The 23,834-nt window shown below is 37.8% G+C and overlaps 1 protein-coding gene across 1 annotated transcript in view; it reads right to left on the minus strand.

Annotated features, from left to right (window-relative positions):
* Positions 1-983: 983 nt before the first annotated feature.
* The window catches only part of CDH2 (cadherin 2, type 1, N-cadherin (neuronal)), a gene marked incomplete at its 5' end in the record, with an annotated part of 34,001 nt that continues 11,150 nt past the window's right edge, over positions 984-23,834 (minus strand). Inside the window, 5 exons of the mRNA XM_010079744.1 lie at positions 984-2,401; positions 9,200-9,364; positions 20,665-20,804; positions 22,483-22,716; positions 23,044-23,277. Coding sequence (XP_010078046.1) covers positions 2,195-2,401; positions 9,200-9,364; positions 20,665-20,804; positions 22,483-22,716; positions 23,044-23,277 — 980 coding nt within the window. The remainder of the gene's footprint in view (positions 2,402-9,199; positions 9,365-20,664; positions 20,805-22,482; positions 22,717-23,043; positions 23,278-23,834) is intronic.

Below are 23,834 nucleotides of genomic sequence, written 5' to 3' on the forward strand. Positions count from 1 at the left end.
AAAAAGAAAGGAAACATGCCCATGAAAACCACAGCGAAGGGGAGATACCTCACATTCAGCGTTTAACGCTCTCCAACTCAGATCTCAGGATTTACCTCTGGAAGTCACAAATTATGCAAATTATGATTTGAGTGCTGACGAAGCACTGAAGTGTCACCATGCTGAAAAGCACCACCCACAGACTGCCTGCCCACCGAGCCTTCCCAGCGCAGAAGGCTGCTACGCCAGCCCCAGAGCCCGGATCCCCTCCCATTGCTCCCATTCTCTCACCAGACCGCAGAAATGGGGTGTTTCTGCTGAGTTTGAGCTTCACGCTGTTCACAATTAGGTCCTTAATGAGTGTAAATGTGGACATTAAACCTGAGCAGATTTTTGCAAGTGAAAGAAGGCAGAACTGCTGTACCTACTGCGCTCGCTTTGTTTGCAAATAAATAATTGTAATGGGTTAGAAACATGTTTTAAGTAATGACTAATCTCCTAATGGGACTTCTTCATAAAGCTCCATGACCATAAGGACCTCCTTGAAGGACATGATCTGATGTGCACTAAATAACAGAGGCTTGTCTTTCCTTCAGTGTAAGAAAGTCCAGGTGGCAGATGACTGCCAGGATCTACAATTTATTTTATTTATGCAACCCGCAGCAAAATCAAACAATCACCATACTGGCAGTCTAGAATGAGCCAAAAATTATGCAAGCTCTGTTATTTAGATAATGTACATTAAACCAAAGAGCTAGCCATCGCTGTGGAATTGAAAATTTTGAATTTCAAGAAAAGGCACAGATAACTTCTTCTTTCACCTGGGAAATTGCCTTCCAAATTCGTGGCAAATTCTATCTGCAGCTTATTTTCAGTCCAGAGGTATTGAATGCCAAAGAAGTGCACATAACTTCTCACAAAACTCAAGAGCACTTTGCGTACTTTTATTTACTATAGTCAGGGCTGCCCAAGTAGAACGAAAAAATGGCAAACCAAGCACCAGATCCAAAATTAGCGTTTTATTCAGAACGTTGGGGTCAGAGGTGTATCATTCATATTCTGGTACACAATACAGAGGCAAAGCTGTTCTCAGAAGTCTCTCCAGTTTGTAAGCTCCTTCCCCCTTCCCTCCCACCCCCAAAACATACTGTATATTTACTCGTGCCACCCAGTATCAGGCCAACTCCCCTCCCCTCCTTTTTTTTTTTTTGGTACAAATTATGTAAAACTTTTGTGCTAAGAACTTTTCTCCCTCCCCAAACAAAAAAAAATAAAAATAAAAATTAAAAAAAAAAATTGAGTACTCTAACTACAGTTCAACAATTGAATCAAAGTCACTTGTTTGCAACTTGTTTTGTAAATACTTTATCCATAACAAAAGATATAAACATGCAAAAACCTGAATCCATAGTCCAAATAATACATACACGTGTTCTGAAGTTTCTGCACTTCTCCACAGACTATGCCAATAAAACATTATGTACACATACCATTTTTTACAGTGAAGTGGGAAAAAAATACTAGAAATTAAAAAAAGAAAAAAAGAAAAGTGTACATGGATTAAGACCAAAATGTGTCTAACATTCTAGCATAAGGAAAAAAAATCAATTCTACTACAAACTGGTGATATGAAAACTCCCTTTATTTGCAACCAGCTGCATAAGTTTTAGAATTTTAGTGAAAAAAAATCCCCTAACATCTAAAACTAGAAGTAATGTACATTGTTCCACCTCATGGTCTTCTCTCCCAGATAATAAAATTGTTCCATGAGGATTTTTTTTGTTTATTTTTAATCTCCTTATTTTAATAAAAGCAATGCGATGTAACAAAAGCATGTTGAAGCACACTGTGTTTCACCTTACTCCTCCCCACCCCAACATATTTTGTCTCTTTAATGCATCATTTCATAAATCAGTACCATTAAAGCCTTAAACATAAAACTAATTCCGATCTGAAAAAGGTACAAAAAGGCACATAAAATCCCAGTGCTTCTGTACTGTAAAATTCAAGTGTAACTGAGCTCAATATTTTTTTTCCAAACAGCATTGGACCACTGATATTCCACGGAGCCCAAATTGGTTTGCAGCCTAAGCCAAAGCCTTCAGCAAGCACTTGTGCTAGTAGACTACAAAGTTAAAGCCTAGCTTCTGTATGCTTTTGGGGAATATCAGTTGAAGTGTTTGTACTTGTCCAAAAACAAAGTTCATTTTGAAGTTCAGTCATCACCTCCACCATACATATCAGCAAGTTTCTTGAAACGTGGGCCCCAGTCATTTAGGTAGTCATAGTCTTGCTCACCACCACTACTTGAGGAGTTAAGAGAACTCAAGGATCCAGCAGTGGAGCCACTTCCTTCATAGTCAAAGACTAAGAGTGAGTCGTATGGCGGGGCTGTAGGGTCATTGTCAGCTGCTTTAAGTCCCTGCAAGGAGAGGGAGAAAAAAAGATAAAAGTTCTGTATCTGAGAGAGAGGCGAAACATAATTGGAATATCGCAGCGCAGTTATCAGTCGCCACTGGAGAAAATCAAGTTCTTGCTCTTCTGCAATCCAATTCAAAACAGGATTCATGTTTTTCTAACTCCAGCAAGAACTTATCTCAATTCCTTTTAGAATGGCCAGGTTTCCAGCATCACAGTGCTGGGCATTTTGAATGTAGCTGCAAGCATATCTCTGACAAAGCCTTAAGAGAACACCACGGCACTAGGACCAAGGTTAATAAATACATAGTTTCAGAGCTACATAGCTCACAACCTGCAGCATGAGCAATATGGGACTCATTAAACACAGATGGGGAAGGAGAAATAGGCATGTTTGCAAAGATTCACTTCAACAGCCATCTCACGTGGCCAATAACATATCTACTGACATTGCTGGCCTGTAGTCCATCTGCATGTGCCAAAAGCCGTATTTAGTTCTGTAAAATTCATGTACTTCTGTAGGCTGCTGTGAGAAAAAAATACTGTATGTTGGCTTAAGCCTTATGTGCTTTGCCATAACCACCCATAAGATTCCACTTGCTCTTCAGAAAACACACACAATGACATCAAAACTAAATGCATTACTATAATCATTTTTTCTCCTCATTTCAAAGTATTCAAATTATCAACACACAAATATTGGTCTTCAGGAATTTTAAATTTCTACTCTACAGAGCTGAATAACTCAAACTAAAACCAGAACAAATTGAACAAAAAGAAAGTAGGATCCAGAGAAAAGTCTCTTCCTTCCCTGTTTTCTTACGCAGGTCCAAACCTAAACAGCAAGTTTAATTTTAGAATATGAGACAATTGCTCTGTGCTTAGCCTGGGAAGATTTACAGTAGCCACTGACAAGGGATAATACATCTTCCAGAATTCTATAAGGCTGAGCTAAGATTTTAAATTGCTCACTGTTAATTTTAACCAGTGCTATTTGTGCTATTTTTAATTTTTCATGTTTATTTATTTAAATAATGTTTTTATTATACTCCCAATTATTTGAAGGGCTGAGTGTGCCTCCTTCGAATTATTTAATGTATTCTGTTTTTAGAAAAGCATGTTTTACTCTCAGTTGTGTTTAGTCTAAACGTGACATAATGGAAACGGACGTTGATTTTTCTTCTAGAAATAAATATACAGTTAACCCCATTAAATAAAGCATATGGCACTGGTAAGGTGGAAGAGAATCCTGGTTCTTTATTGCCTACCTAAAATCATTCAGAAGTGTGCAAAATGCACCTAAAATAATTTTGTAAATCAGTGTTGGAAAGGCCCAGCATATTTATCAAACTCATGACCTCTAATCAAGAACACATTTTGGACTTAAAATGATCGTTTCATGTAGTACAACATCATCAAGCAGGTTATTAATAGCTTGCATTAGAAGTGCAATTTTGAATTATCTGATAAGAATAATTGGTAATGCTTGTTATCTTTCTCTTTGGAGTCTTCCATCCTGATGGCCATAATAAGGACAAAAGATCTGAGATTCTGAAAAGGCAACAGCAAGCGTTAGACTTCCCTTATCCAGCTTCAAAGCTGGAAACAGTTCTAAGGCTTCCTATCAATTTCTGCTGCTGAGGCAGAAATGCAACTTTACTTACTTCTTAGGCAGTAACAGGCCTTATAGTATTTACAGCTTTGTTTAAGACTGCTTGGGGTGATGGACACTCATGCTTTTCGAACACAGGTGACAGAGAAGGAGAATAAATACCACTTGAGATTAAGGAATGCTGAGGTATGAATCCCACGTATCAGTGTGTCATTTAGAAAGCTGGCTTGGAAAAGTTTCCAAGCAAAAAAAATTTCCCTGCAGTTTTGCCTAGTAATAGCCAGCCAGTGATGGGATACTAACTTATTAAAAATCAGTGAATAAACATTTTCCTACATCACTGAAGCAATTCTGATACCTATCAGCCATCCATGTGGCAGGCAGCCTCTTTCCATCTTTCTTTTTTTTTTTTTTTCTGAAGGGGAAGTTGGATTTTCTGCCGTTTGCTGCTGGTATCGTGATAGCAATTAAAAAGAAAACTGTTTTTGAGCTACTGACTTACAAGGCAGCATCTCACTAACAAATTCATTGTTTCAAAGGTGGTGCTTACTGTGTAATCCATTTCATTCACAGACTGTAGCTATGGGTCATGTTACTTGACACAACTGCGCAGCCCCTTTTTCACGGACGTTTGCACCTATCTTCTGGTTAAAAATTCCTCAGATTCAATGACTGAATTTAGACTCTAACTCTTCAAATAACAACTAAGTTTTCTGTGTGGCAAGTTACATACTAAAATGACAAAGAAATACAACATTTTTTTCCATTTCCCTCTGCTAAGCACATTCTCTGAACCCACCCATTGCACTGCTCCACTTCGCTGTTAGTTTCTACAGCATGTCTGAAGGTAGAGTTACCGCACATCAGCTTTGGCAGTGAAACTGGCTTATGAACCTCTCTTCAGTTTCAGCGTTGCCACCTTCTTTGCTTATTATACCACCCCTTTCAGTTGGTGGTACCACAACCTGATGTACTGACACAACCACAAAGTCAACAAACGGCTGCCAAGAACTGCTTCTGCTGTCTTTGCTGCCACGGTTATTGTCAGCCACTTCTGAAGAGATCTCAGTTTTTCCCAGATGTGTTCAAGAATCTCAGAGCAGCTGAGCTGTTACAGTTATTTGGTTAACAATTTCCTGATCTAAAACCCCAGTTTTTACTAGATAGAGAAGCTTATTCAACAACAGAATCGCTGGGGTACACATTTGGGACCCTGCTGGGAGACAGTGAACTAAGTCACATTTCCTCGTGTTTGCTACACCACCAATGCACAGCAAGTAGTCACAGAAGAGCCATGGCAATACAAAGGTCACCCTGAGACCTAGAACAGACTGAGTAGCAATCTCACTTTTTTCTGCTTTTACATATGGCATGGCAACTTTCACTGAGGAGGAGAGAATGGGGCAGAAGAAGAGAAAATACAGTGCCTTCACTGAGGAACCATGGTAATCTTAAGTTACTTTCCTTAGTATATGTAGCATTCTCAACTTGTCTCAAACAGCAGAAAGCAAAAGCCTCAAAACATGAAACATTACAAAATCTGATGCTTTTCTTTTCATTAATCTTACTACTTAATCAGATTCAGCAGACTTTTGACAAGGAGGAAAGGAAGAACACAGCCCTACAGGGAAATACAAAAAATTGTTTAAATCTGGAGTTTTTTTTTTACTTGACAAGAGAAAAGTGAAAACATCGAGGGACCCTACTCTGCTTGGAGGTACACTGTATTGATAACCATTTACTAAGAATTAATTGAGGGTCCTCCATATCCTCAAGGGATGAGACCTTTAGTTTGTAATTTAAATTTAATTTACCTCTGGCTATGTCCTCTATTGATTGGAAATATATTCTTAGCCACAAACTCTCCACCACAATATGATTTGTTTAAGATTTCTAGGGACAGTATAGGTGGTTCCTGAAAATAGGATTAACAAAGCTACTTCAAACAGGCCTAATTTATAGTGTCCTGCAAATCCTGACTATTCTAATTATGCTCCACACTCTGCAGGTTATGTTTTAAAAGGCTCAAAATGGAAAACATCTACAGAGGATTCTTAATAACACATGACTTATTTCACTGACTTGTTTGTACACTGGACTGGAAGAAAAGGAGGTTTTTCCCTTCCCTCCTTAAATTAGAGATTCATCTATCCATTGAAACAGACAAAACAAAGTCCCCAAGGTCATTTAGCTTATGCCTGCAAAACACATTTTGATTATAAGGCACTTCTACAACCTTGTTATTTCAGAAGTTCATAGCCCTGTGTTATCTTAAACTTTGTGTTATAAAAATATTTGAAGGTTTTATCATACTTGTAACTTGTTTTTCAATTGAGAAGGTATTAGAACACTACAAAATACTAATACTTATGAATGTCTCATTGAGTTAAGCAGATTTAATAAAACTGATGAATACTAGAAAATAATATACCAGAAGAAATAGAGTACTGCCAGAAAGAAAGAAACACCATGACCCACTAGGTCTTTTTCAGGCTTTGTTTCTACAGCTCTGTAATAAAAGAAGAAAAAAACCACTCCATGCTTGCTCAGCAATGGTAGCTAAATCCTTCAACATCTGAAATCAATGACATACAGTTCTTTTTTGTCAAAAGCTGGAGTAATTCAGAGGCTAATCTGAACAATGCTGGCTGTGTGTCTGAGGTGCTGGTGAGCATTCAACAGACTACACTAATTCCCACACATGGGCCAGCATCCCTAAGGAACACACTGAACACCACCTCTGGGAATAGGGCCAAGCCCTCCAAAAGACCGGACAGATCACCAAAAGAGTTGTATCTTTTGTCACCAATGGAGTAATGCAGACTTTGCTCCCAAGATACTGACAACTCTAAGGCAGCCTCTCCCTGTTCAGCTGGCAACTGGGCTAGTTTTGCAGGTGGTTTGGGTTAGGGCTGCCCAAGGGAAATGTATGACTTGTAGTTACAGTGGAAGAAAATTATTTGCCTAATGATGTTGAAAAGCTGGATGCAAAGAGATACGAACGTTGCCCTTTCTCATCTTGGTATCTCGTTTTCACAGCTCAGCATATCTTCAGTATGAACTGCCCTAAAACACCTGGTATGGGTTTTATTCAAGATATTGATTTAATTTACTCCAAGTAAAACTGAGAGGAACTTACCAATGTGTTTGGGTATAATCTTGCTAGGACTGCAAGTGGAATTCTCTGCTGAGAGTCTGAAAACCTGTGCAGCCTGAATGTTTACACTCTGGATGCTGATAATTTGGAAATTTAACTGTAATAGTGAGTCCTACTGTGAAAGACTGATTTTTCTTTTTTTTCTCCCAATAGACCTTTTAGAATCACATTTCCCATGGGAAAATTTAACATAAAACAAAAATGAAGACGAAATTGTTTTGGAGAAGTAAAATCTCCATTTTGCTCAGACTTCTGGCAAAACAGACAGAGCATGGACAACCTTTGTGTAGCTGCTGTCTGCTAGAGAGGGGGTTAGGTGGAATGCCCCATAGTAAAATGATACATTGCTGTGAAATGGTAAGAAATAAATAACTTATAAAAAAGATGGCAGTAAGAAAATTACTTCATGCTCGTCTTTACAGTGATATAAACATACTGGGTTAAATCAAGACAAGCACATACTGTTTCTGTAGCTCCATGTGTACACACTGATGCTATAATCTTCAAGAGTGGTAACCTACTGAAAAACAGTATTGCAAGAACAGCTTGCTAAGTAATTTTAAAACTGTAGGAGGCTGAGCAAACTCTGTCCCTTTTCTGGCTTTCCAGGAGAATCAGACTCATTCCTTGTCTTGGCTATGTAAGAGAGCTTGATAGCTGCTTCGAGGACAAGAAAAAGCAGGGTATTGAGGATCATAGGTTCCTCCTGACTGCCTGCCAGGCAGGTAGTGTCTGGTCACAGCTGTGTGACAATAGGATGGGAAAATTCTGATTGTCTGGAAAAGGATGAGGAATCACAAGGAAGCTCTTGTGCGCGTGCTGCTTTGGCCAACAACGTGGGCCTTTTATTGTCCTGTGTCTCCACTATTTTACAGAAGCTAATTATAACTGTAATATTTAGAAGTGCAAGGCATTCAAAAATCCTCTTTTGTTGAGATACCTCTCTCTAATACATATCTTCCCCAAACCCGGAGACTCTTAAAATACAATGTTTTATAAGAATATTTCTATGTTTCCTGCTAGTCATCTCCCTGTAGGTTTCTTATTGTATCGCTGTATACCTTGAAAGGAGCAAACTCAATTTTCTGCAGCTTGCTAACACAAAAAACATTAGTATATTAGCCTGACTTTTCCTTAAAGCAAACAAGAATAAACACGTTTGCAAAAACAATTCTCTGCAATACTTGTCCAGCTCCAATTGCCAAGGAAAAGATAGAAAAAGTTAGAGAAAATAATTAACTACCACCATTCATCTACAGAATAGAGCTTACTTTTAAGTGGTAAATTTCCTATAACCAGCAAGCACAAGAAACACATTCTATCTTAATTTCCACAAAACCAGTGATTTAAGACTGACCAGTCAGAGAAATAATTAAACAAATATTTGTTGGAGTATTTCTTCCAGAACTGTGACTAATCCCATATAGTCTGAATCTTTCTTACATTTATCTTTATTAGATTGAAGAATCAAAGATCATGCAAAGACTTTTAAAGCTCTATGATAAGTATTAAAAGCACTTACATAACATTTAATTTAGCTGCCCTGCTCGCTAATCGTATTTGATGGAATTCTTTTGGTCTTATTGAAGGTACTGAATTTCCACTATTATCTGGATTCAAAGGGCAATGTATGAAGAAAATGAAAATGAACTTCTTCCATTATTAAATTACTGTGAATTAATAAATGAATTTAGGCTAAACTATAATTTTGTTAGTCTATTTATTACTTGGAACCCATAGAATAATCCTGCTTGGAGATACTGTGGTTGCAGCTGATAACGTATTAAGAACACAATTAATACAAACGTACAGAAGCTAACTGATATACCTCCCATTTTTGTTTGAATGAGTTAATTAAATTTGTCTGCATTTTAGAAGAACATATTTACTTCTATCTGGCAAGACAATTTTAATTGTCTAAGTAAGTTTTAAAAAGTTATTATGTCCAAACAACACAGCTACTCATACAGAGTACAATTAACAAACTATAAAACCTTCTCAAACCTTAGGAGGAAACTTTTTATCTCCTTTACCTCATTAATGAAGTCTCCAATGTCCCCAGGATGAGGAGCAGCTGATCTGACTGGATACTGAGGTTCTGCATGGATTGGCCTTTCATCAAGACGTCGGATTCCAACAGGTTTGATGGCATCTGGTTCCACAGTGTCAGGCTGTTGGAGCTGGCTCAAGTCGTAATCCTGTAAAACACAAAACAAAGACAGTATGTTAGGAGAATTTCAAACAGTATCTGTCAGGGGGAAACATGAGGAGGAAAACAGGGAAAATTAAAAGTATCGCTTCACCAGAAGTCTTATTTTCAATATTGTAATGCTTACATTGAGAATAAGTCAATAACACTGTTATTTGTATACCAACAGGATGTTATTTCATTCATACTCCCTGAATCTACCATTTTGATTCTATTCCATCAGATCTGTAGAGCTTCTCATAAGTTTTCCCATTGAGAAGCAAGGATTTGAGTAGTACTATTAAGAAACTAAATACTTTGCCTAGTAATGATGATTTATTGCATAGAGAAGATGACAAATCTAATTCTTATTTTTCTAAGCAAATAAATGCCAGACATTCTCATCCCCAGAAAGAGGCAAGCGCACTGCTCTGTAGCATTTTATAATACCTTCAAAGAACGAGTTTAAGACTCCTTGCTGATTTCATGTGGCTTCCATAATATGAAAACCAAAGGGGGGGAAAATGTCATAAGAAGTACAAAGCTTCTCAGACTTGGCCTTAATTCTAAGCACTTTCTAGAGATTACTTGTGGATCTGTTCATTAAGTACTTGATGCTGCAGAGTTTCAAACTCTGGCAGACTGATGAAGCTAGCAGAGGACTATGAATTCCAATAAGCAATCTGTATGTATATAAAAATTTTTATTAGATGAATGCTTATGCATTTAAGATAGATATGCCTGAATACTATTTGCACAGTGTGATGCATTTCAGCATTGTCATTCACCTCACTGTTGTCATGTCTAGAAGGTAGTCATGCTCTAGGATGCCTTTGCACAAGGCACTGGCAAAAATGCAGAATAAAGAACTGGGCTTAAATGCTTAAAATAAAGCCATTCACGAACTACCAGTAGACTGGGGCTCATGCCAACAATACTGTATGCCAGATACCCTGCCCCACAAATAGTCCAAGTAGTTGAGCAGCATCCTAAATAAGCTCCTTCATCATCAGTCTCTATTTTTCAGCTGTGCTGTTCTGGTAAAAATCTTATTTATCATCTCAATTTCCCGGACGCTGTCTGTGCAGACAATGACATCTTCATTGGTTGCTAACTGCCTCCTAAAGGAAGGAATGTAAGCATTTACTTCTGCTGTCACCTCACAGGGATTTAAGTCCTTTTTGAAAGTAATGCCTACTGTGACCCTCCCAAACCAGACTTTTCAACAGCAGGAGAGGTCTGTTGACAGTGGTGAAGGTAAGTTTGTTGGAAGAATTGTAACTGACTATCAAATCTACTACACCTAATTTGTTACTTGGGTCCTCACCCGACTGCACGCAAATATACAGCCAAAAAAGGTGGCACAGCTCCACTGAGATCTAAGAATGCAGTTTCATATGCTTTAATTAGATTACAAGTTCCTTGGGGCAGAGCTGTAACTTCCACCCTTTGGTTCTTCATGTACCAAACAGAAAAATAAGTAATCTCCATGAAGTGGTATGAACTGGAGAAAAGTAAATTGGAGAAAAGTAAATTGGAGAAAAGATAACTTTTTATCCTTTTCCTTTCTATTACATAAAATAATTCAAAATATTTCAGAGACATGCTACCAGAAAATCCTATTAAATAGAGAAGAATGTACTTTTTAGAATTTATAAATATGTTACACATGTAAATATGTAACACAAGGGTACTTTTCATACCCACTCAAAAGATGAAGGTGGAAAACACCAACAGGGACAACTGAAAAATATGCTTTTATACAGCATTTCATTACAGAGGAATTAAAACAGGTATGGTTAAATATCAATATTTAAAATTAAAACCAGGAGAGACTCTCTGGTCATTTCAGTTTTATAAAGATAAAATGTGTTTTTTTTCCACCCACTTGCACACACATACACTTCTTTCTGATTAGTGGTCATACAGAAGAAATGCAATATGAATCAAGTCAATCAGTCTAGTATCTTCACATGTAAGGCCATCCTCTTGTGTGTATGTATTGTTTGAGACATCTCTAGGCTCTACCGCTAAAAAGACAGCAAAGATTGCCATCAGCAGTGCAGAACGTGTCCTTATGTGGACTCCCACTTTGGTTTGCTTTATAGGGTAATTTATGACACTACTATCTAGCCTTCTATCTGAGAAAATTTATTTTGCAGGTCTATTACTGTCTGGACAGGAAGAGAAGATCCATTGTGCTTATTACCACAGACTCTCAAATCTCTCGTATCATTAAAATCAATACTAAGTGTACATCAGGTATGGCAAGTCATCCACCATCTCCCCCAAACTGGCTTAGTGCCGTACAAACACAGCATCACGCAATGACTCCAGCTGTTTCGGCATTCTGTCTAAAGCCAACCCTACTCAATTATTGCAAAGTAAAAGAAAGAAAAATGTTTAGAAGAGCCAGGGTGTAAGCTGTTTAGGGCTGCTGAAATTCCATCTCTTCACTCAACGCTGCATTCACAGCTAGAAAAATTGGAAAACTTTTCATGTATTATCTAAAGCTCCTGAACAGACTTTAAGGTTAGTCTCAAGCAGAGTTTGTTAAGACAGTTAACTGCAGAAGTGACAGCTAAATGGGAAACTATGGCACAGAGAGAACAAGACATGCTGGGGTAAGTTGGGACAGCCAGCTTGGAGCAACATTCTGGGTCATTATTTTCACTTTAGGACCACAAGTCAACAGTGTTTTGTCTTTGCTCCACTCGTTTTCCATATAACCTGCTTCTAACTACAATCTGCTGAGGGACTAATGAGGAACAAGATTAGACTCTCCATTGGAAACATACTTGAGCAAAAGTTGTGAGCATAAAAACTCATATGACTGCCAATTTTTGTCAGTGGTATTTATTTACTTATTTATGCTGTTTAGCCCTATCTCCATCAATTTTAGAACAAACAGCTCTTTCCATTTCTTCATTTTGGACTTAAGCAAATCCAAACAGAGGGTTTGAGATTTTCTCCTCAAACTTCTGGACAAGCTTAGATTGTTGATGGAAGGGATAATCTAGTATTAGTTTTTCTCTATTAGAAGGCCACTAAAATATAGTTTGCTCCCATTTTACATCTAGCAAAAACTCACGTCTTTAGAATACAGAAATTTAGACTACTCTGATCATCCAAGTCTACAGTCAACACAGAACAGAAACCTCCCATTCTATCTACGACAGGGATCTAGGTGAAGCAAGCTGAACGATCCTTGTCTTTCCTTTTGTTTATAAAAGAATCTGATATCACTGAAAGAAACAATACAGCTACCTTTTAGATAATCAGTGGTTAAAGAGATGACAACCTTAATGCTTTATCACTGTAACTCTCTTGATGTAACCGCCAGCACTTCTGTCTCTTTGGTTCTGGCATCACTATTTGCTCTTGCTGAAAAAAGCCCTGACAACTGTATTGAAGAACTGGTTTTGATTTGCTTTTGTCTTAAGAAAATAAAGTCATAGTGTTCTAAAAGGGCATTTTATCAGAAGTTGTATCTTGTGAAATTAAACAATCTCAGAAAAAAACCTGCAACCCCCCCCCCCAAGCTGATTACATTGACCTTATTAGCTAGTCACTTAGTTCTAGCTTTAAGCACAGACTTACACCATTACTAGCTCCCACCTCACATTCCTAAAACATGAGATGCCAGTGAGACAGTGCTAACCATCAGAAGCAGCTAGCCAAGCCCTACAAAGTAACCACCTCACCAGGTGTGTAGGCAGAAGGGTCCAAACCCCCCAAAAGTAGGTCTTTAAGAACATCTACACAGTAGTTGGAAGTACAGTCCAAGTATCTCAACTTGAATAGGAGAAATGTCCAGAATAAAAGGCCATTTTATATTCCCCAATTATCACTGATTTACAGAGAAACAAGATAATGCAGCCTTCAAAATCTCTTCCCTTAAACAACTTCCTCTTGGGCAGGCAGCTATTCATTTAACAGCACTGAAGTAACAATCCCTCATGCAGCAGTCATCAGTTACGGCAGTAGCAGAGATCTTTTTAAAAGTACCTTGCTTTCTGACTGACAGTTACCAGATCCTACAAACCCCGAAAAAAAAAAAAAAAAATAAATGAGGGGATAGGCCGGGAAATAGAGTTTCTCAGAAGCTCCAAGTTTTATAAAGCTTTTTTTTTTTTTCTCCTGGATTAGCTGCTCTGGTTTTGTTTGCATTTTAGAAGATCTACTTAAGTTCTTGGCAAAAACTTAAAGTAAAAATTTTTATAGTAACTAGACCTGCTTTATATGAGTGCATACTGGAACATTATAAAGCAGAACTGCAAACAGAATTAAGCCACAACTTCCTAGAACTATAAATTGCTATGCATAGACAGAACTGACTTTTTCCATATAGGAAAACTGTGAAAGTATTGGAATATATTACATCTAAATTGAGCTTTCCACTACCGGCTTCTCCAGCATCAACAGTGATACATCCTAGTACATGCAACCTGACTGACATATTCATTAATGAATTATGAATCTGGCTTCTCTGTCATGTCAGAGCTCTCAGTATATTTTCTGGCCACTCATTACACTATGTTATACACTTCTTGAGATGACTTGGATTTTTACCTTGTAGATAACTGTTTGGCTATGCATGAATACAGGCCTGGACACATAACTAATAAAATAAAAACACTACACCTGTTCTACCTTTTTGAAAGGACAGAGCCTTTGCAAAGAAATATGAAAATTCAGATCTATCCTCATGCAAGAAATAATCAATTTAATTGTCACCAGATCACTTAATTTGATGGTGAGAGCTGTAAGCGTCATTCACTGAACAAAATCAGCTGCAGTGGTATAAATGCACGTAAAACAGCACTGGCAGAAGTCTGCATTTCACCCACCCCTTTTACAGGATGGTGCCTTAATGTAAACCCAGTTTTATTGTTGGCTTAAGATTAAGAGAACAGAGCAAACTACGACTTGAAGTACCGACGGACAAACACATGTTCTGCTTTGCCTTTGTGTTCTGAAGACAATTACTGTCTACTCCAATAGAAAAATGGAAAGGGTAAGCAAGGGAAGAAATGCATTACACAGCTGAATACTACCACCTGCCAAGGTCTTTAAAAAAAAAAAAGAAAAAAAAAGAAAAAAAAAGAAAAAGGAAACTAATTCTGTTGTATCTTACCATTCTACCCTCAAAAATCACCCTAAAACATTATGAGAAACTTGCACATAAAATACTGCCTGAGTTCTGCAAAACACTCCAACCTGCCCTAAAACTTACATCTCCTGAAATAATGGGACTCAAAAAAAAAAAAAAAAAAAAAAGGAGAAGCACAGAGGACTGATTAGATGTAGGCTGCAGGTGGGAGGCTAGTTAAAACACCCTTGCTAATAGTTGCTCTTTATTTGTCACTCACTTTTTGATTGCTTTCTGCCATATTGCTTTTCCCATTTGTTTTTATTATAGGTGCACCTGGAGTACTACAAGTTAATAATTTTTAAGATAACAAGAAGGTAGCTTGTTTTTTAATAATAAAAAAGTGAAAGGAACTCCAGCTGCAGATAAAACACAATAACAGGCATAGGTTCTAGATAGGATAAAATAAAAGACAAACCAATTTTGTAATGGAATTATGGAAACATTACTTTTTGTATGATGAGATAAAGATTCACCACGGCATGACAGTAATTCCTCCACAGGAGTACTACATGCGTCACTCATTCAAAAAAACAAAGTTAATGTCTCAGTTAGCAAACACAATTCTCAAAATAACTGCCTTCTAATTATAATATTGTATATTCCTAGGGATATCTTAGCAACAGTTATTTAATTCATTATCGTTAAGATTTCTAAACACATAATATGTTCCAGTCTTAATGCAATGCAAAACAAAGGCTAGAAGGTGAGAGTAAGTGACCTGAATAACACTCAAGGTGGTGAAAATAAAATATAATCAAATGGATTCATGAAGTTCAAGTAGGTAAGGATCATTGTCATGTTTACAATACAGGCTTATGACAAGATCCAGCACACAAGACCAATGTAATCTTAAGATGTAGGCATACAGAAAGTTATGACAATAAGAAAAAAAACCACAAAAAAATCCAAAGGTTTATTCAATTCTGTTTTATCAATGACACACAAATGCTGGAACAAAGCTACACTTCCTATAAGGGAGTAACTTCTGTTTAGAATTCAGGTCCTCTACACATAAAAGGAAACCATTATGTTTATATTTGTAATGTTATTATCACCTTTAAAATAAATCCTACTATTTTATTTCTCTATATAAATGTGTAATAAAACACAACAAGAAGCAAGTTACTGAGTAATGTCTGAATACACTTGTAAGAAAAGGTGACGTAGGAAGGAACAAGCTGAATCCTTATGGAGAACAACAGTAAAATCATGGCATTAGAAACTCTTGTGCTGAAGAGATCTGAGGGCAAGATTAAAATGCATGTTCAAAACAGCTGACCTGCAATACTTTCAAAGCATACCACCCACTTACTCGGGCAACTTGCTTCAACTGGATCACCTGCATGAGCAAGTACTACTAAAATCCAGAAAACACTATAGAAATGGGCTCAAAGGAGATGAGAGGATCATCTTGTGCAATGAGATACATTTAAAAGCAAATAAATGGAAAAAAAATGTATCACAGTTATCAGTTTGACATATGCTGCACGTATCCCAGTCATGCACCAAATGCCTCAATGTAAATCACATGAATGGCCTAAGATATGAGATAAAAAAATAATTAGTGATGCTTATGGGTTGTGATCTGCTATATACGTGAACTATGCTGCAGACACGCACTGAGTGCTTTAACACTCGGCCAACTTGAGGTTTTGGTATTTGGAACTGACAACAGTGTCACAATTTGAGAGCACATCATGTCAGGGGAGAATATTCTTCATTTGTATCTCACACCTCCTGTTTGCTAAACAACTGCAAGCTCTAGATCATGCCATCCATTAATAATCAAGACAGTCACTGCCTGCTTTGTAATTTGTACCTAAATTAGGCACATCTATTTCAGAATATAGCAAACTGTAGTGTCTGTGTTGTCCCCCCCAAAAAAAACTGCTGTATTAAACATTCAGATGGAAAAAAAAAAAAAAAAAAAAAAGGCAAAAACTAAAAAATCCCACACCACTTACCCCCTCCCCAAACCAGTAACCAAATCAGTCCCTCTGACTTCTGTGGAATGATGCTGTCTCAAAGCCTCTCATGGCCCAGCTCCTGTAAGCCAGGTAGCCAAATTGTTACAAACAGAGAATATTAAACAAAATCATGAGAAGGATCACAGACTTTCTATTTGGAATACCTCTGCCCCCTCTCCTTCCTCCCTTGTCCCCAGCTTCTGCTAGTACAGCGATGTACTAGCACAATACTACAAAAAAAATGTTTCTGCCTGGAACGACAGGGGTGCTGTACAGCTTGCAGAGCCAGTTTTTCAGCCCATATTTCTATGAAACAGAAGTTTAGGTGAAAAAAGTCCAGAACATTTCCGGTGCTGACAATGCTCTTCAGTGGGGAGCAGGAGGACTTCAGCTATGACCCACACCTCAAGAGCTTTTCTGTTTTAGGGAATTAAAAGCATTTTTCTCTACTGCTGTGGAGATCACACGACCCTGTGTACATCGTGTCAGGCTAGAGGAAGACTATGAATCATTCAAGAACCTCAATTTTCTTTACAAGCATTCAGTCTGTCAGAGAGAACAAAGCAGGACAAGATGGCCTCAGATGGGATTAACAGGAGACCTTAATGATGGAATAAACTGTTCTTTTGTGACAGACTTCACATCATAATTCCTTGGAAATGCTAGCACAGGAGTTAAAAAAAAGAAGAAAACCAAGCAGGAATCCCACTTTGTTGTTGACAGTTGCTATAACTCAGAGGAATTTGGAACTCATCAAATTCGTTGCAGGAGACATTACTCTCATCGCATGTACAAAGAGTTTGAAAGGAACATGCTGAGCGTGCTTTAGGAGTTTCTGGGTCTGCTGTGACAACGAAGAAACCCAACTGCATGGCTTCCAAATAAGTAAACAAACTCTCTTAAATAAATAAACTGCTCCAAGAGCAAAACCACAAGTCTAAAAGTAGTTTAGTTCCGGATGCAAAGGATCCTAAGTTGTATCACTTACCTTCAAGCCCTACCACCCATACTTTCAAGTCACCTACACATCTGGGACAAACGAGAAAAATAGGAGGCTGCACAGGGCAAAACTTCAAGTATTCATGCCAAAAAGCAGTTGATTTTAAAAAGGCCTAAGTAATTTGCTTGCTATAAATACAAGCAATTTTAAAAGGTACACATTATGAAAATACCTGAAGCTTTTAAAATATTGTATTCACTGAGATTCACATGAAGCTTTGAGCATTCCCTTCTACTTTGCTGCATGAGATGCACGCTGGATTGGATGGCTCTGTGTTTCTGAGTCACCTTGTGCACTGCCTTCCACCGAAGCTGCTTTTTAAATCAATCCTGATGGTTTTGGGGAAGAGTGCACCATGAAGAGTTCATACTGATGTAGAGCATTTTCTTCTGTCATTTGCTGATGACTTGTGGATGCAAGGTTGACATGAAATAATTTTTCTTGATTTTAATAGAACAGTGGCCATTTTACCCTGTGAGGTCTCATTCTGAAAACAGATTTTTGATGGTAGTCTCATGCTTTTTTAGAACACCTTCAACTTTGGCACTTTAACAAAAAATGCAGAGATCTTTATGGCCAATTTCTTTTTCCCACAATGTTCTGCACACAGCTTTGCTTGCACAGTACTTTGATAAGCCACGGTTCGCAGAAATGAGATTACTACTTGTAGGGAACTTGTTGGGACATTTTAAAAGCTTAGCATTCAAAGCTCTTAAATCTCACATAAAATGCGTGCAAAACTAAATAAAACCCAACCAAACACAATCTTCCCTCTTTCCAAAAAAGGAGGTAACGGGAGCAAGGAGGGAACCAAGAACAAATTATAATCTAGGAACTATTATAATCTAGTTAAGTACAGGCAGAAATTAGATTTTACAAAACGTCAAACTGAAATAAAGGAAAATTATTTCCCTGAAAAGCAAGAAAGAACTTATTTTCATCATCCATTGTAGACCGAAAATAAAGCACTTGTGTGAAATTTTGTGCTCTCTATTCAGCCACAGATTCCTAAATTTGGAGCCGTGGGAGAACCTACCCCCTTTTTGCCTACACGGTGGTCCAAAACTCTTGGTACAAAAGTGGTTATAAAAGCTTGTTATACTTCGTATGAGCTTTTATTTCCTTTTCCTACAATGTTTGTTACGTTTGGAGTGTATAAAGACCTTTTAGACCCTCAGACACTATGGTCTACTGCTCAATGGAGTAAAGGGACCAGCATACCTGAAATACGTGGTTGGCAGCTAAGATAATTAATTTGCAACAGTGGCCTTAACATTTGTCTGAAGAAAACAAGCAGGGATTTTGTGGCTAAAAATAACTCAATTTTCTGTAAAGCCCTTAAACCTGTATCTAGGTGCTTCCTCTGCTCACTGTGAGAGGAAATGATCCTAATTTCACATTTCTTACCACTTTACTGCTACTCCACCCATTGACAGTTTTTCTTTTCACTGCATGCACTACACTCATTCACCGTGGGTGAAAGGCTGCATTTACGAATGGGTTTACATCCTGCTAATCTCTATGGCATTCACACAATGCTACCTCCTGCCACGCTACCCTGACTATACCTCTCACAAAGACAGCACTTTCACTGGAGAGGAGCACAGTACAAGATGGACAGAGGAGAGACTTCAGCACTGTTTCTAAACTATTAGGTATTTTACTCTCATTGTATGCTGTTATGACAACACTTAGAAGTTTCTGATCTGCAGCACAACCTCTCCCAACACTATTCTAGCATCACCTATGACTTCCCAATGAACAGTATATATTCTGAGAACCTTACTGACTCTGTCCTGAGGGTTGTGTGGACAATAATTAAAAATCAAAGCCACATGAAAATTGCTGAACTCCAGAGAATTGTGGGCGAACATGAGCTAGCAATACGTGAACTGGAAAATTAATTGTCACAAAACTGAGTTTTCGTAGATGTTTTTTAGTTTGTAACTCCTCTGTGTGATAACAGATGCGCAAACAGGATGCAATTCTTGTACTCAAACTATCTGTGTACAAACAACTGGAGCACATGCACAGGCTCCAGAATTGAAGGGTTGTCTTCAATTTATTTAGTAACATAAGCAATTTTCCAAAATGGCATAAACTGAAGTTTCCTTTACAAATTGCTTAAAAAGAAAGTTATACAGAAAAGCCAGGAAGCAGTAACAGTACTTGGGGAAATGCAGGAAGCATGGAAATTACTAAGGGGAACACAAATTTCAGATGAACAAACAAACGAGCAGAGGGGAGCTAGAAATGTCTGTACCAGTGAAGGGAGACACTTTTCAGATAACTCAAATGCCAGATGACTATGACTGGGGATATGTGGAAGAATTACACTTAATTTTTCAAGGCTTTTTACTGGAAAACTTCTGAGGGTCTATTATATGCACTGTTCCCTTCGTAATTATTACACTTACTTCTACCACTAAAAATGTGCATAAATGTACTGTTTGTCATGTTCATAAAGCACTTAATAAACCTCCTCTGAAGGAAGGAAATTGCACTGCTTGGAGATTCACTAACTTGGAGAGAGAGGGAAAAATAAGCTATTCTTAGCATATACACATCACTCCTTGTCCTCTGACATATCAGCAGTGGTTCAACCAGAGGTGATGCGAGAGTAAATGCATATGGCACCTGCCTGGAAAGGTATTTGAATAAACACAGATGTGCCCTGACAGCTACTTGAAACATAAATACTTTCCAAGCTGAAATCCCAGTAGCGGCCAATCTGTCAATAGCCAACATTACTGTATAACTAGAAAGGCATTCACCCACCACTAAAATAGGGTCATATTTGGAATAGACATTGTTAGGCACTCTGCACTGCTGATTCTGTACCACAGGATCTCAGACAAGGAGAGAAGAAGGTTTACAGACTGTAACGACAGTGGATGTTATTTTTCGTTTAAATGTAACAGCCTTAGTTGTAATATGGTCAAAATACTGTAGGTGGATGAGATACTGGCTTACGTCTCGTACAAAAGACAAGCAATTGGTATTTCTGGTACTGCAAAAAACAACATGAGAAATCAATGTTATATTTCAGGCTTCTAAAACATTATTTATTGCCCTCAGTAGTTAATGCAAAAATTAGCTACCTATCAGAATGTGTCAATGGAAACAAAATAGAGGAAGTGCAGAGTGAAGTGCAAATCTGTACGTGAAACCCATTCATCATTCCTCACCTGATCTTCTTCTCCACCGCCTTCTTCATCATATTTCAGAATGTTGTCCCTGACATCATCTTCTGGATCAATCAAGAGCTGCTTTGCCTGACGTTCTTTATCACGGCGTTTCATCCATACCACGAACATTAAAACTAGAACTACTTTGCAAAAAGGGAAGACACAAAACCACATCTTGATTTTGAAGTACAGCCACGAAAATTGTACAAATTTAACACCAAGATTTAAAAAAAGAAAAAAGCCAAGAAAGTTGACTTTAACTGTTCTGCGTGAGGTTTCTTCCTTTTAAAATAAAAAACTTGACAGAAGGCAGCTTATGGAAGAGATGTTTAAACTCAGGCTACTCTAGGCAATTTGACTTGGAAATCAATCACATATTCAAGGTTGTAAGTCACAAACCCATTCCACATCTGCAAAATAAACTCGCCATGAAAAGAACGAAGACCAAGCTTCATAAACCACTAGATTCCAAAAGGAATATCTCCAGCAGTGGCAAGAATTCAAAAATATTGTATTATTTATATTTTTTCGCTATGTCCCAAGATTGCACAGCAACTTATACTGTTTAAGTAATTCTGATGTTTGATCATCACCAAGCTTAGGCCACTTCAGCATACAGTCGGGCTCAGCAGTCAACGAGAATAGATCATATTGCTGCCTACATTTATGTTTAGAAGCAAGAGGAATAAAGGTTGATGAAAATGTAGCGGCTTTTAGAGATATATATTTTTAATCTTTAATCTCAACAATTTCAAGTTACACTGTTTGTTTACAAACTGAAATTTGTTAAAGAAAACCGAACTACAAACAAGCTGGAATGAAGGTGAGTAAATGTATTTCTAATACAATAGGCATGCTTCAAACTAGAACCATCTTCATGGAAAGAAGTTCCAATGTATCTAGAATATCAATACATGAAGAGTATCTTAAAGGATTTGGGAGTTTCAATAAGGCTCTGTTGATTCAATAACTAACATTTTAAGAGTACCTTTTAACAGGAAAATAATTGTACTGTGCTTCTGTACAGACATGGGCTTGGCCAGGCTCAATAGTCTTTTTTTTCTTTATAAATTACCTCTTTCCATCATTTTGTATGTTCTGGACTAGTGCACAGTGTACTTTGAACAGATTAATCCCTTCCTTGTGTTCCACCACAATCAGAAATCAGTTAACCATAATGTGTAGGAGATCTAGCATCTAATTTACTACACTGGACAGACACTTAGTCATGATGTTTACTCATTTCCCTTACTGAATGCACTTGACACAAAAATAAAACACTAGCACAGCTTTATGTAATACTTAAACACACATACACATTTCTGTTCCTGCATGGCTGCCTGCTTGTCAGGCCTTACATGAAGGGCTGTGATGTATTACTTTCCAAAATCATCAAATAGCCTACTTACATTAATCTGAAGCACAACAGCAGTAACACACCAGAGCACTCCCTAAAGGCACTGCTACCTGCTGTGGGTGGTGTCAAATCACACAGCACCAACTAGACTAGATGTCTGGGGGCTAACATCTTCAACCTGGTCACCTGAGTGCCCATGGGCACAGATGGAAAACCTCTTTCACAAGCCCACTGTGGGGCTTGACTGCCATGCAAGTGCTAGTTATGATCTGTTTCACCAACTCCTAATCCTTTACCATCAGAAAGTTTTCACACTTCTCAAAGACATTAAACTAAACAGCAACAATTCTTGGACTTGAGTCTTTAATTGTTCCCCTGTCTTTGTCAAGGTACATGTGAACAAAACATAAGATGGTACTTGCAAAACGAAAGAGTTAGAATTAAGAGATGTATGTACTCACTGAGCAAGATGATGATACAAAGCAGAATTGCAATGATGGCACCAGTGCCTAGCCCTGCGCCAACCATCCGGTCAACGTCAGTGCAGTCTCCGTTTATGTCACATTGGCAAACTTTCACTTTCAGCACAGAAGTGCTAGATGCATGTGGATTTCCAGAATCTGTAATTACTATGGGCACATCATAGATACCAGCCTCCAGGAACCTGATCCTTAAAGAGAGCTGGGCATGATCACCTGTGTGTGAAAATAAGGCACTTTTTAAAAAGAATGTACTACTCGTGTGCATTTAAAACAGTATTGGCAAAAATGGCTCATATTTCAGCTCTATGTTAATTTACTGTACAGCTCACTATTATACGACACTCAGGATAACAGACTTCTTTGTTACTGTGAACATCTTTTCTTTCTTAAAATTTCTTGTTCTTTGAGGAACTTACACTAAGGTACTTTCCTATTCACACTAACCAAATTAATGTACGTTGCAAAATAACACAGTAAAATGCAGAAAAGCGCATGCAATAGTTTATTTGAAATTATTAAGATGTCTATAATGTTAATTACCACTAATTCGAATGATAGTCCAATTCCTCTTAATACTAGCAGGTGTGTCAGGCAGCTCAAAGGCAAACGGGCCTGCATTTGGATCTATGTCAGGGTCTATAGCAGTGATGTTAATAGCGTTAGGCTGTAGTGTTTCACAAGTTGTGGCTTCTTTCGGATTCACTTGGGGGGCATTATCATTGATGTCCAGCAGGTGTATCTGAAGTGTGCCAGTTCCGCTCATCGGGGGGATTCCTTAAAAAATAAGAAAATGGTATTGAGCCTGTTTCCAATTGTAAAGTTACTTAACTGAAGCTATACCAACACTATTCAATTACCACGTACATGTGTTCAACTCAGTTTTGGGATACTGTCTTTACCAAACTAATTTAACACTGTCAATACTCCTGCTAACACACAAATTCTTACATAGTCTGTCCTCAGAAAAACTGTCATATTTAGCAAAAATCAGCAAATAACTGCAGATCCACAGATCAGGGACTCAACTACTTTACAGATTAGACAGCCAGTTCCTCTCCAGAGACAGCCCAAATCAAATGCTTCAGAGAAAAAGGTGCAAAATTGGGACAGTTTATCCTCTGGAAAAATTATTTTGTAACTTTGAAGACCCTTCCCCACAAGTGTACTATATTAATTCTTCCTAATGCTGACTTTCAGCACACTACTTCTAGACATTCTTGCTATCCATATCGAATGTGCAATGCTTCTGTAAACCTTGCTAAAGTCACACATTTATGTGAACATGTGACACTGAATTTCTCAGTATAATTAGCAATGGTTCTCATTCCACC

The sequence above is a fragment of the Pterocles gutturalis genome, unplaced genomic scaffold (genome assembly GCF_000699245.1).
Source record: "Pterocles gutturalis isolate BGI_N339 unplaced genomic scaffold, ASM69924v1 scaffold20704, whole genome shotgun sequence".
NCBI lineage: Eukaryota > Metazoa > Chordata > Aves > Pterocliformes > Pteroclidae > Pterocles > Pterocles gutturalis.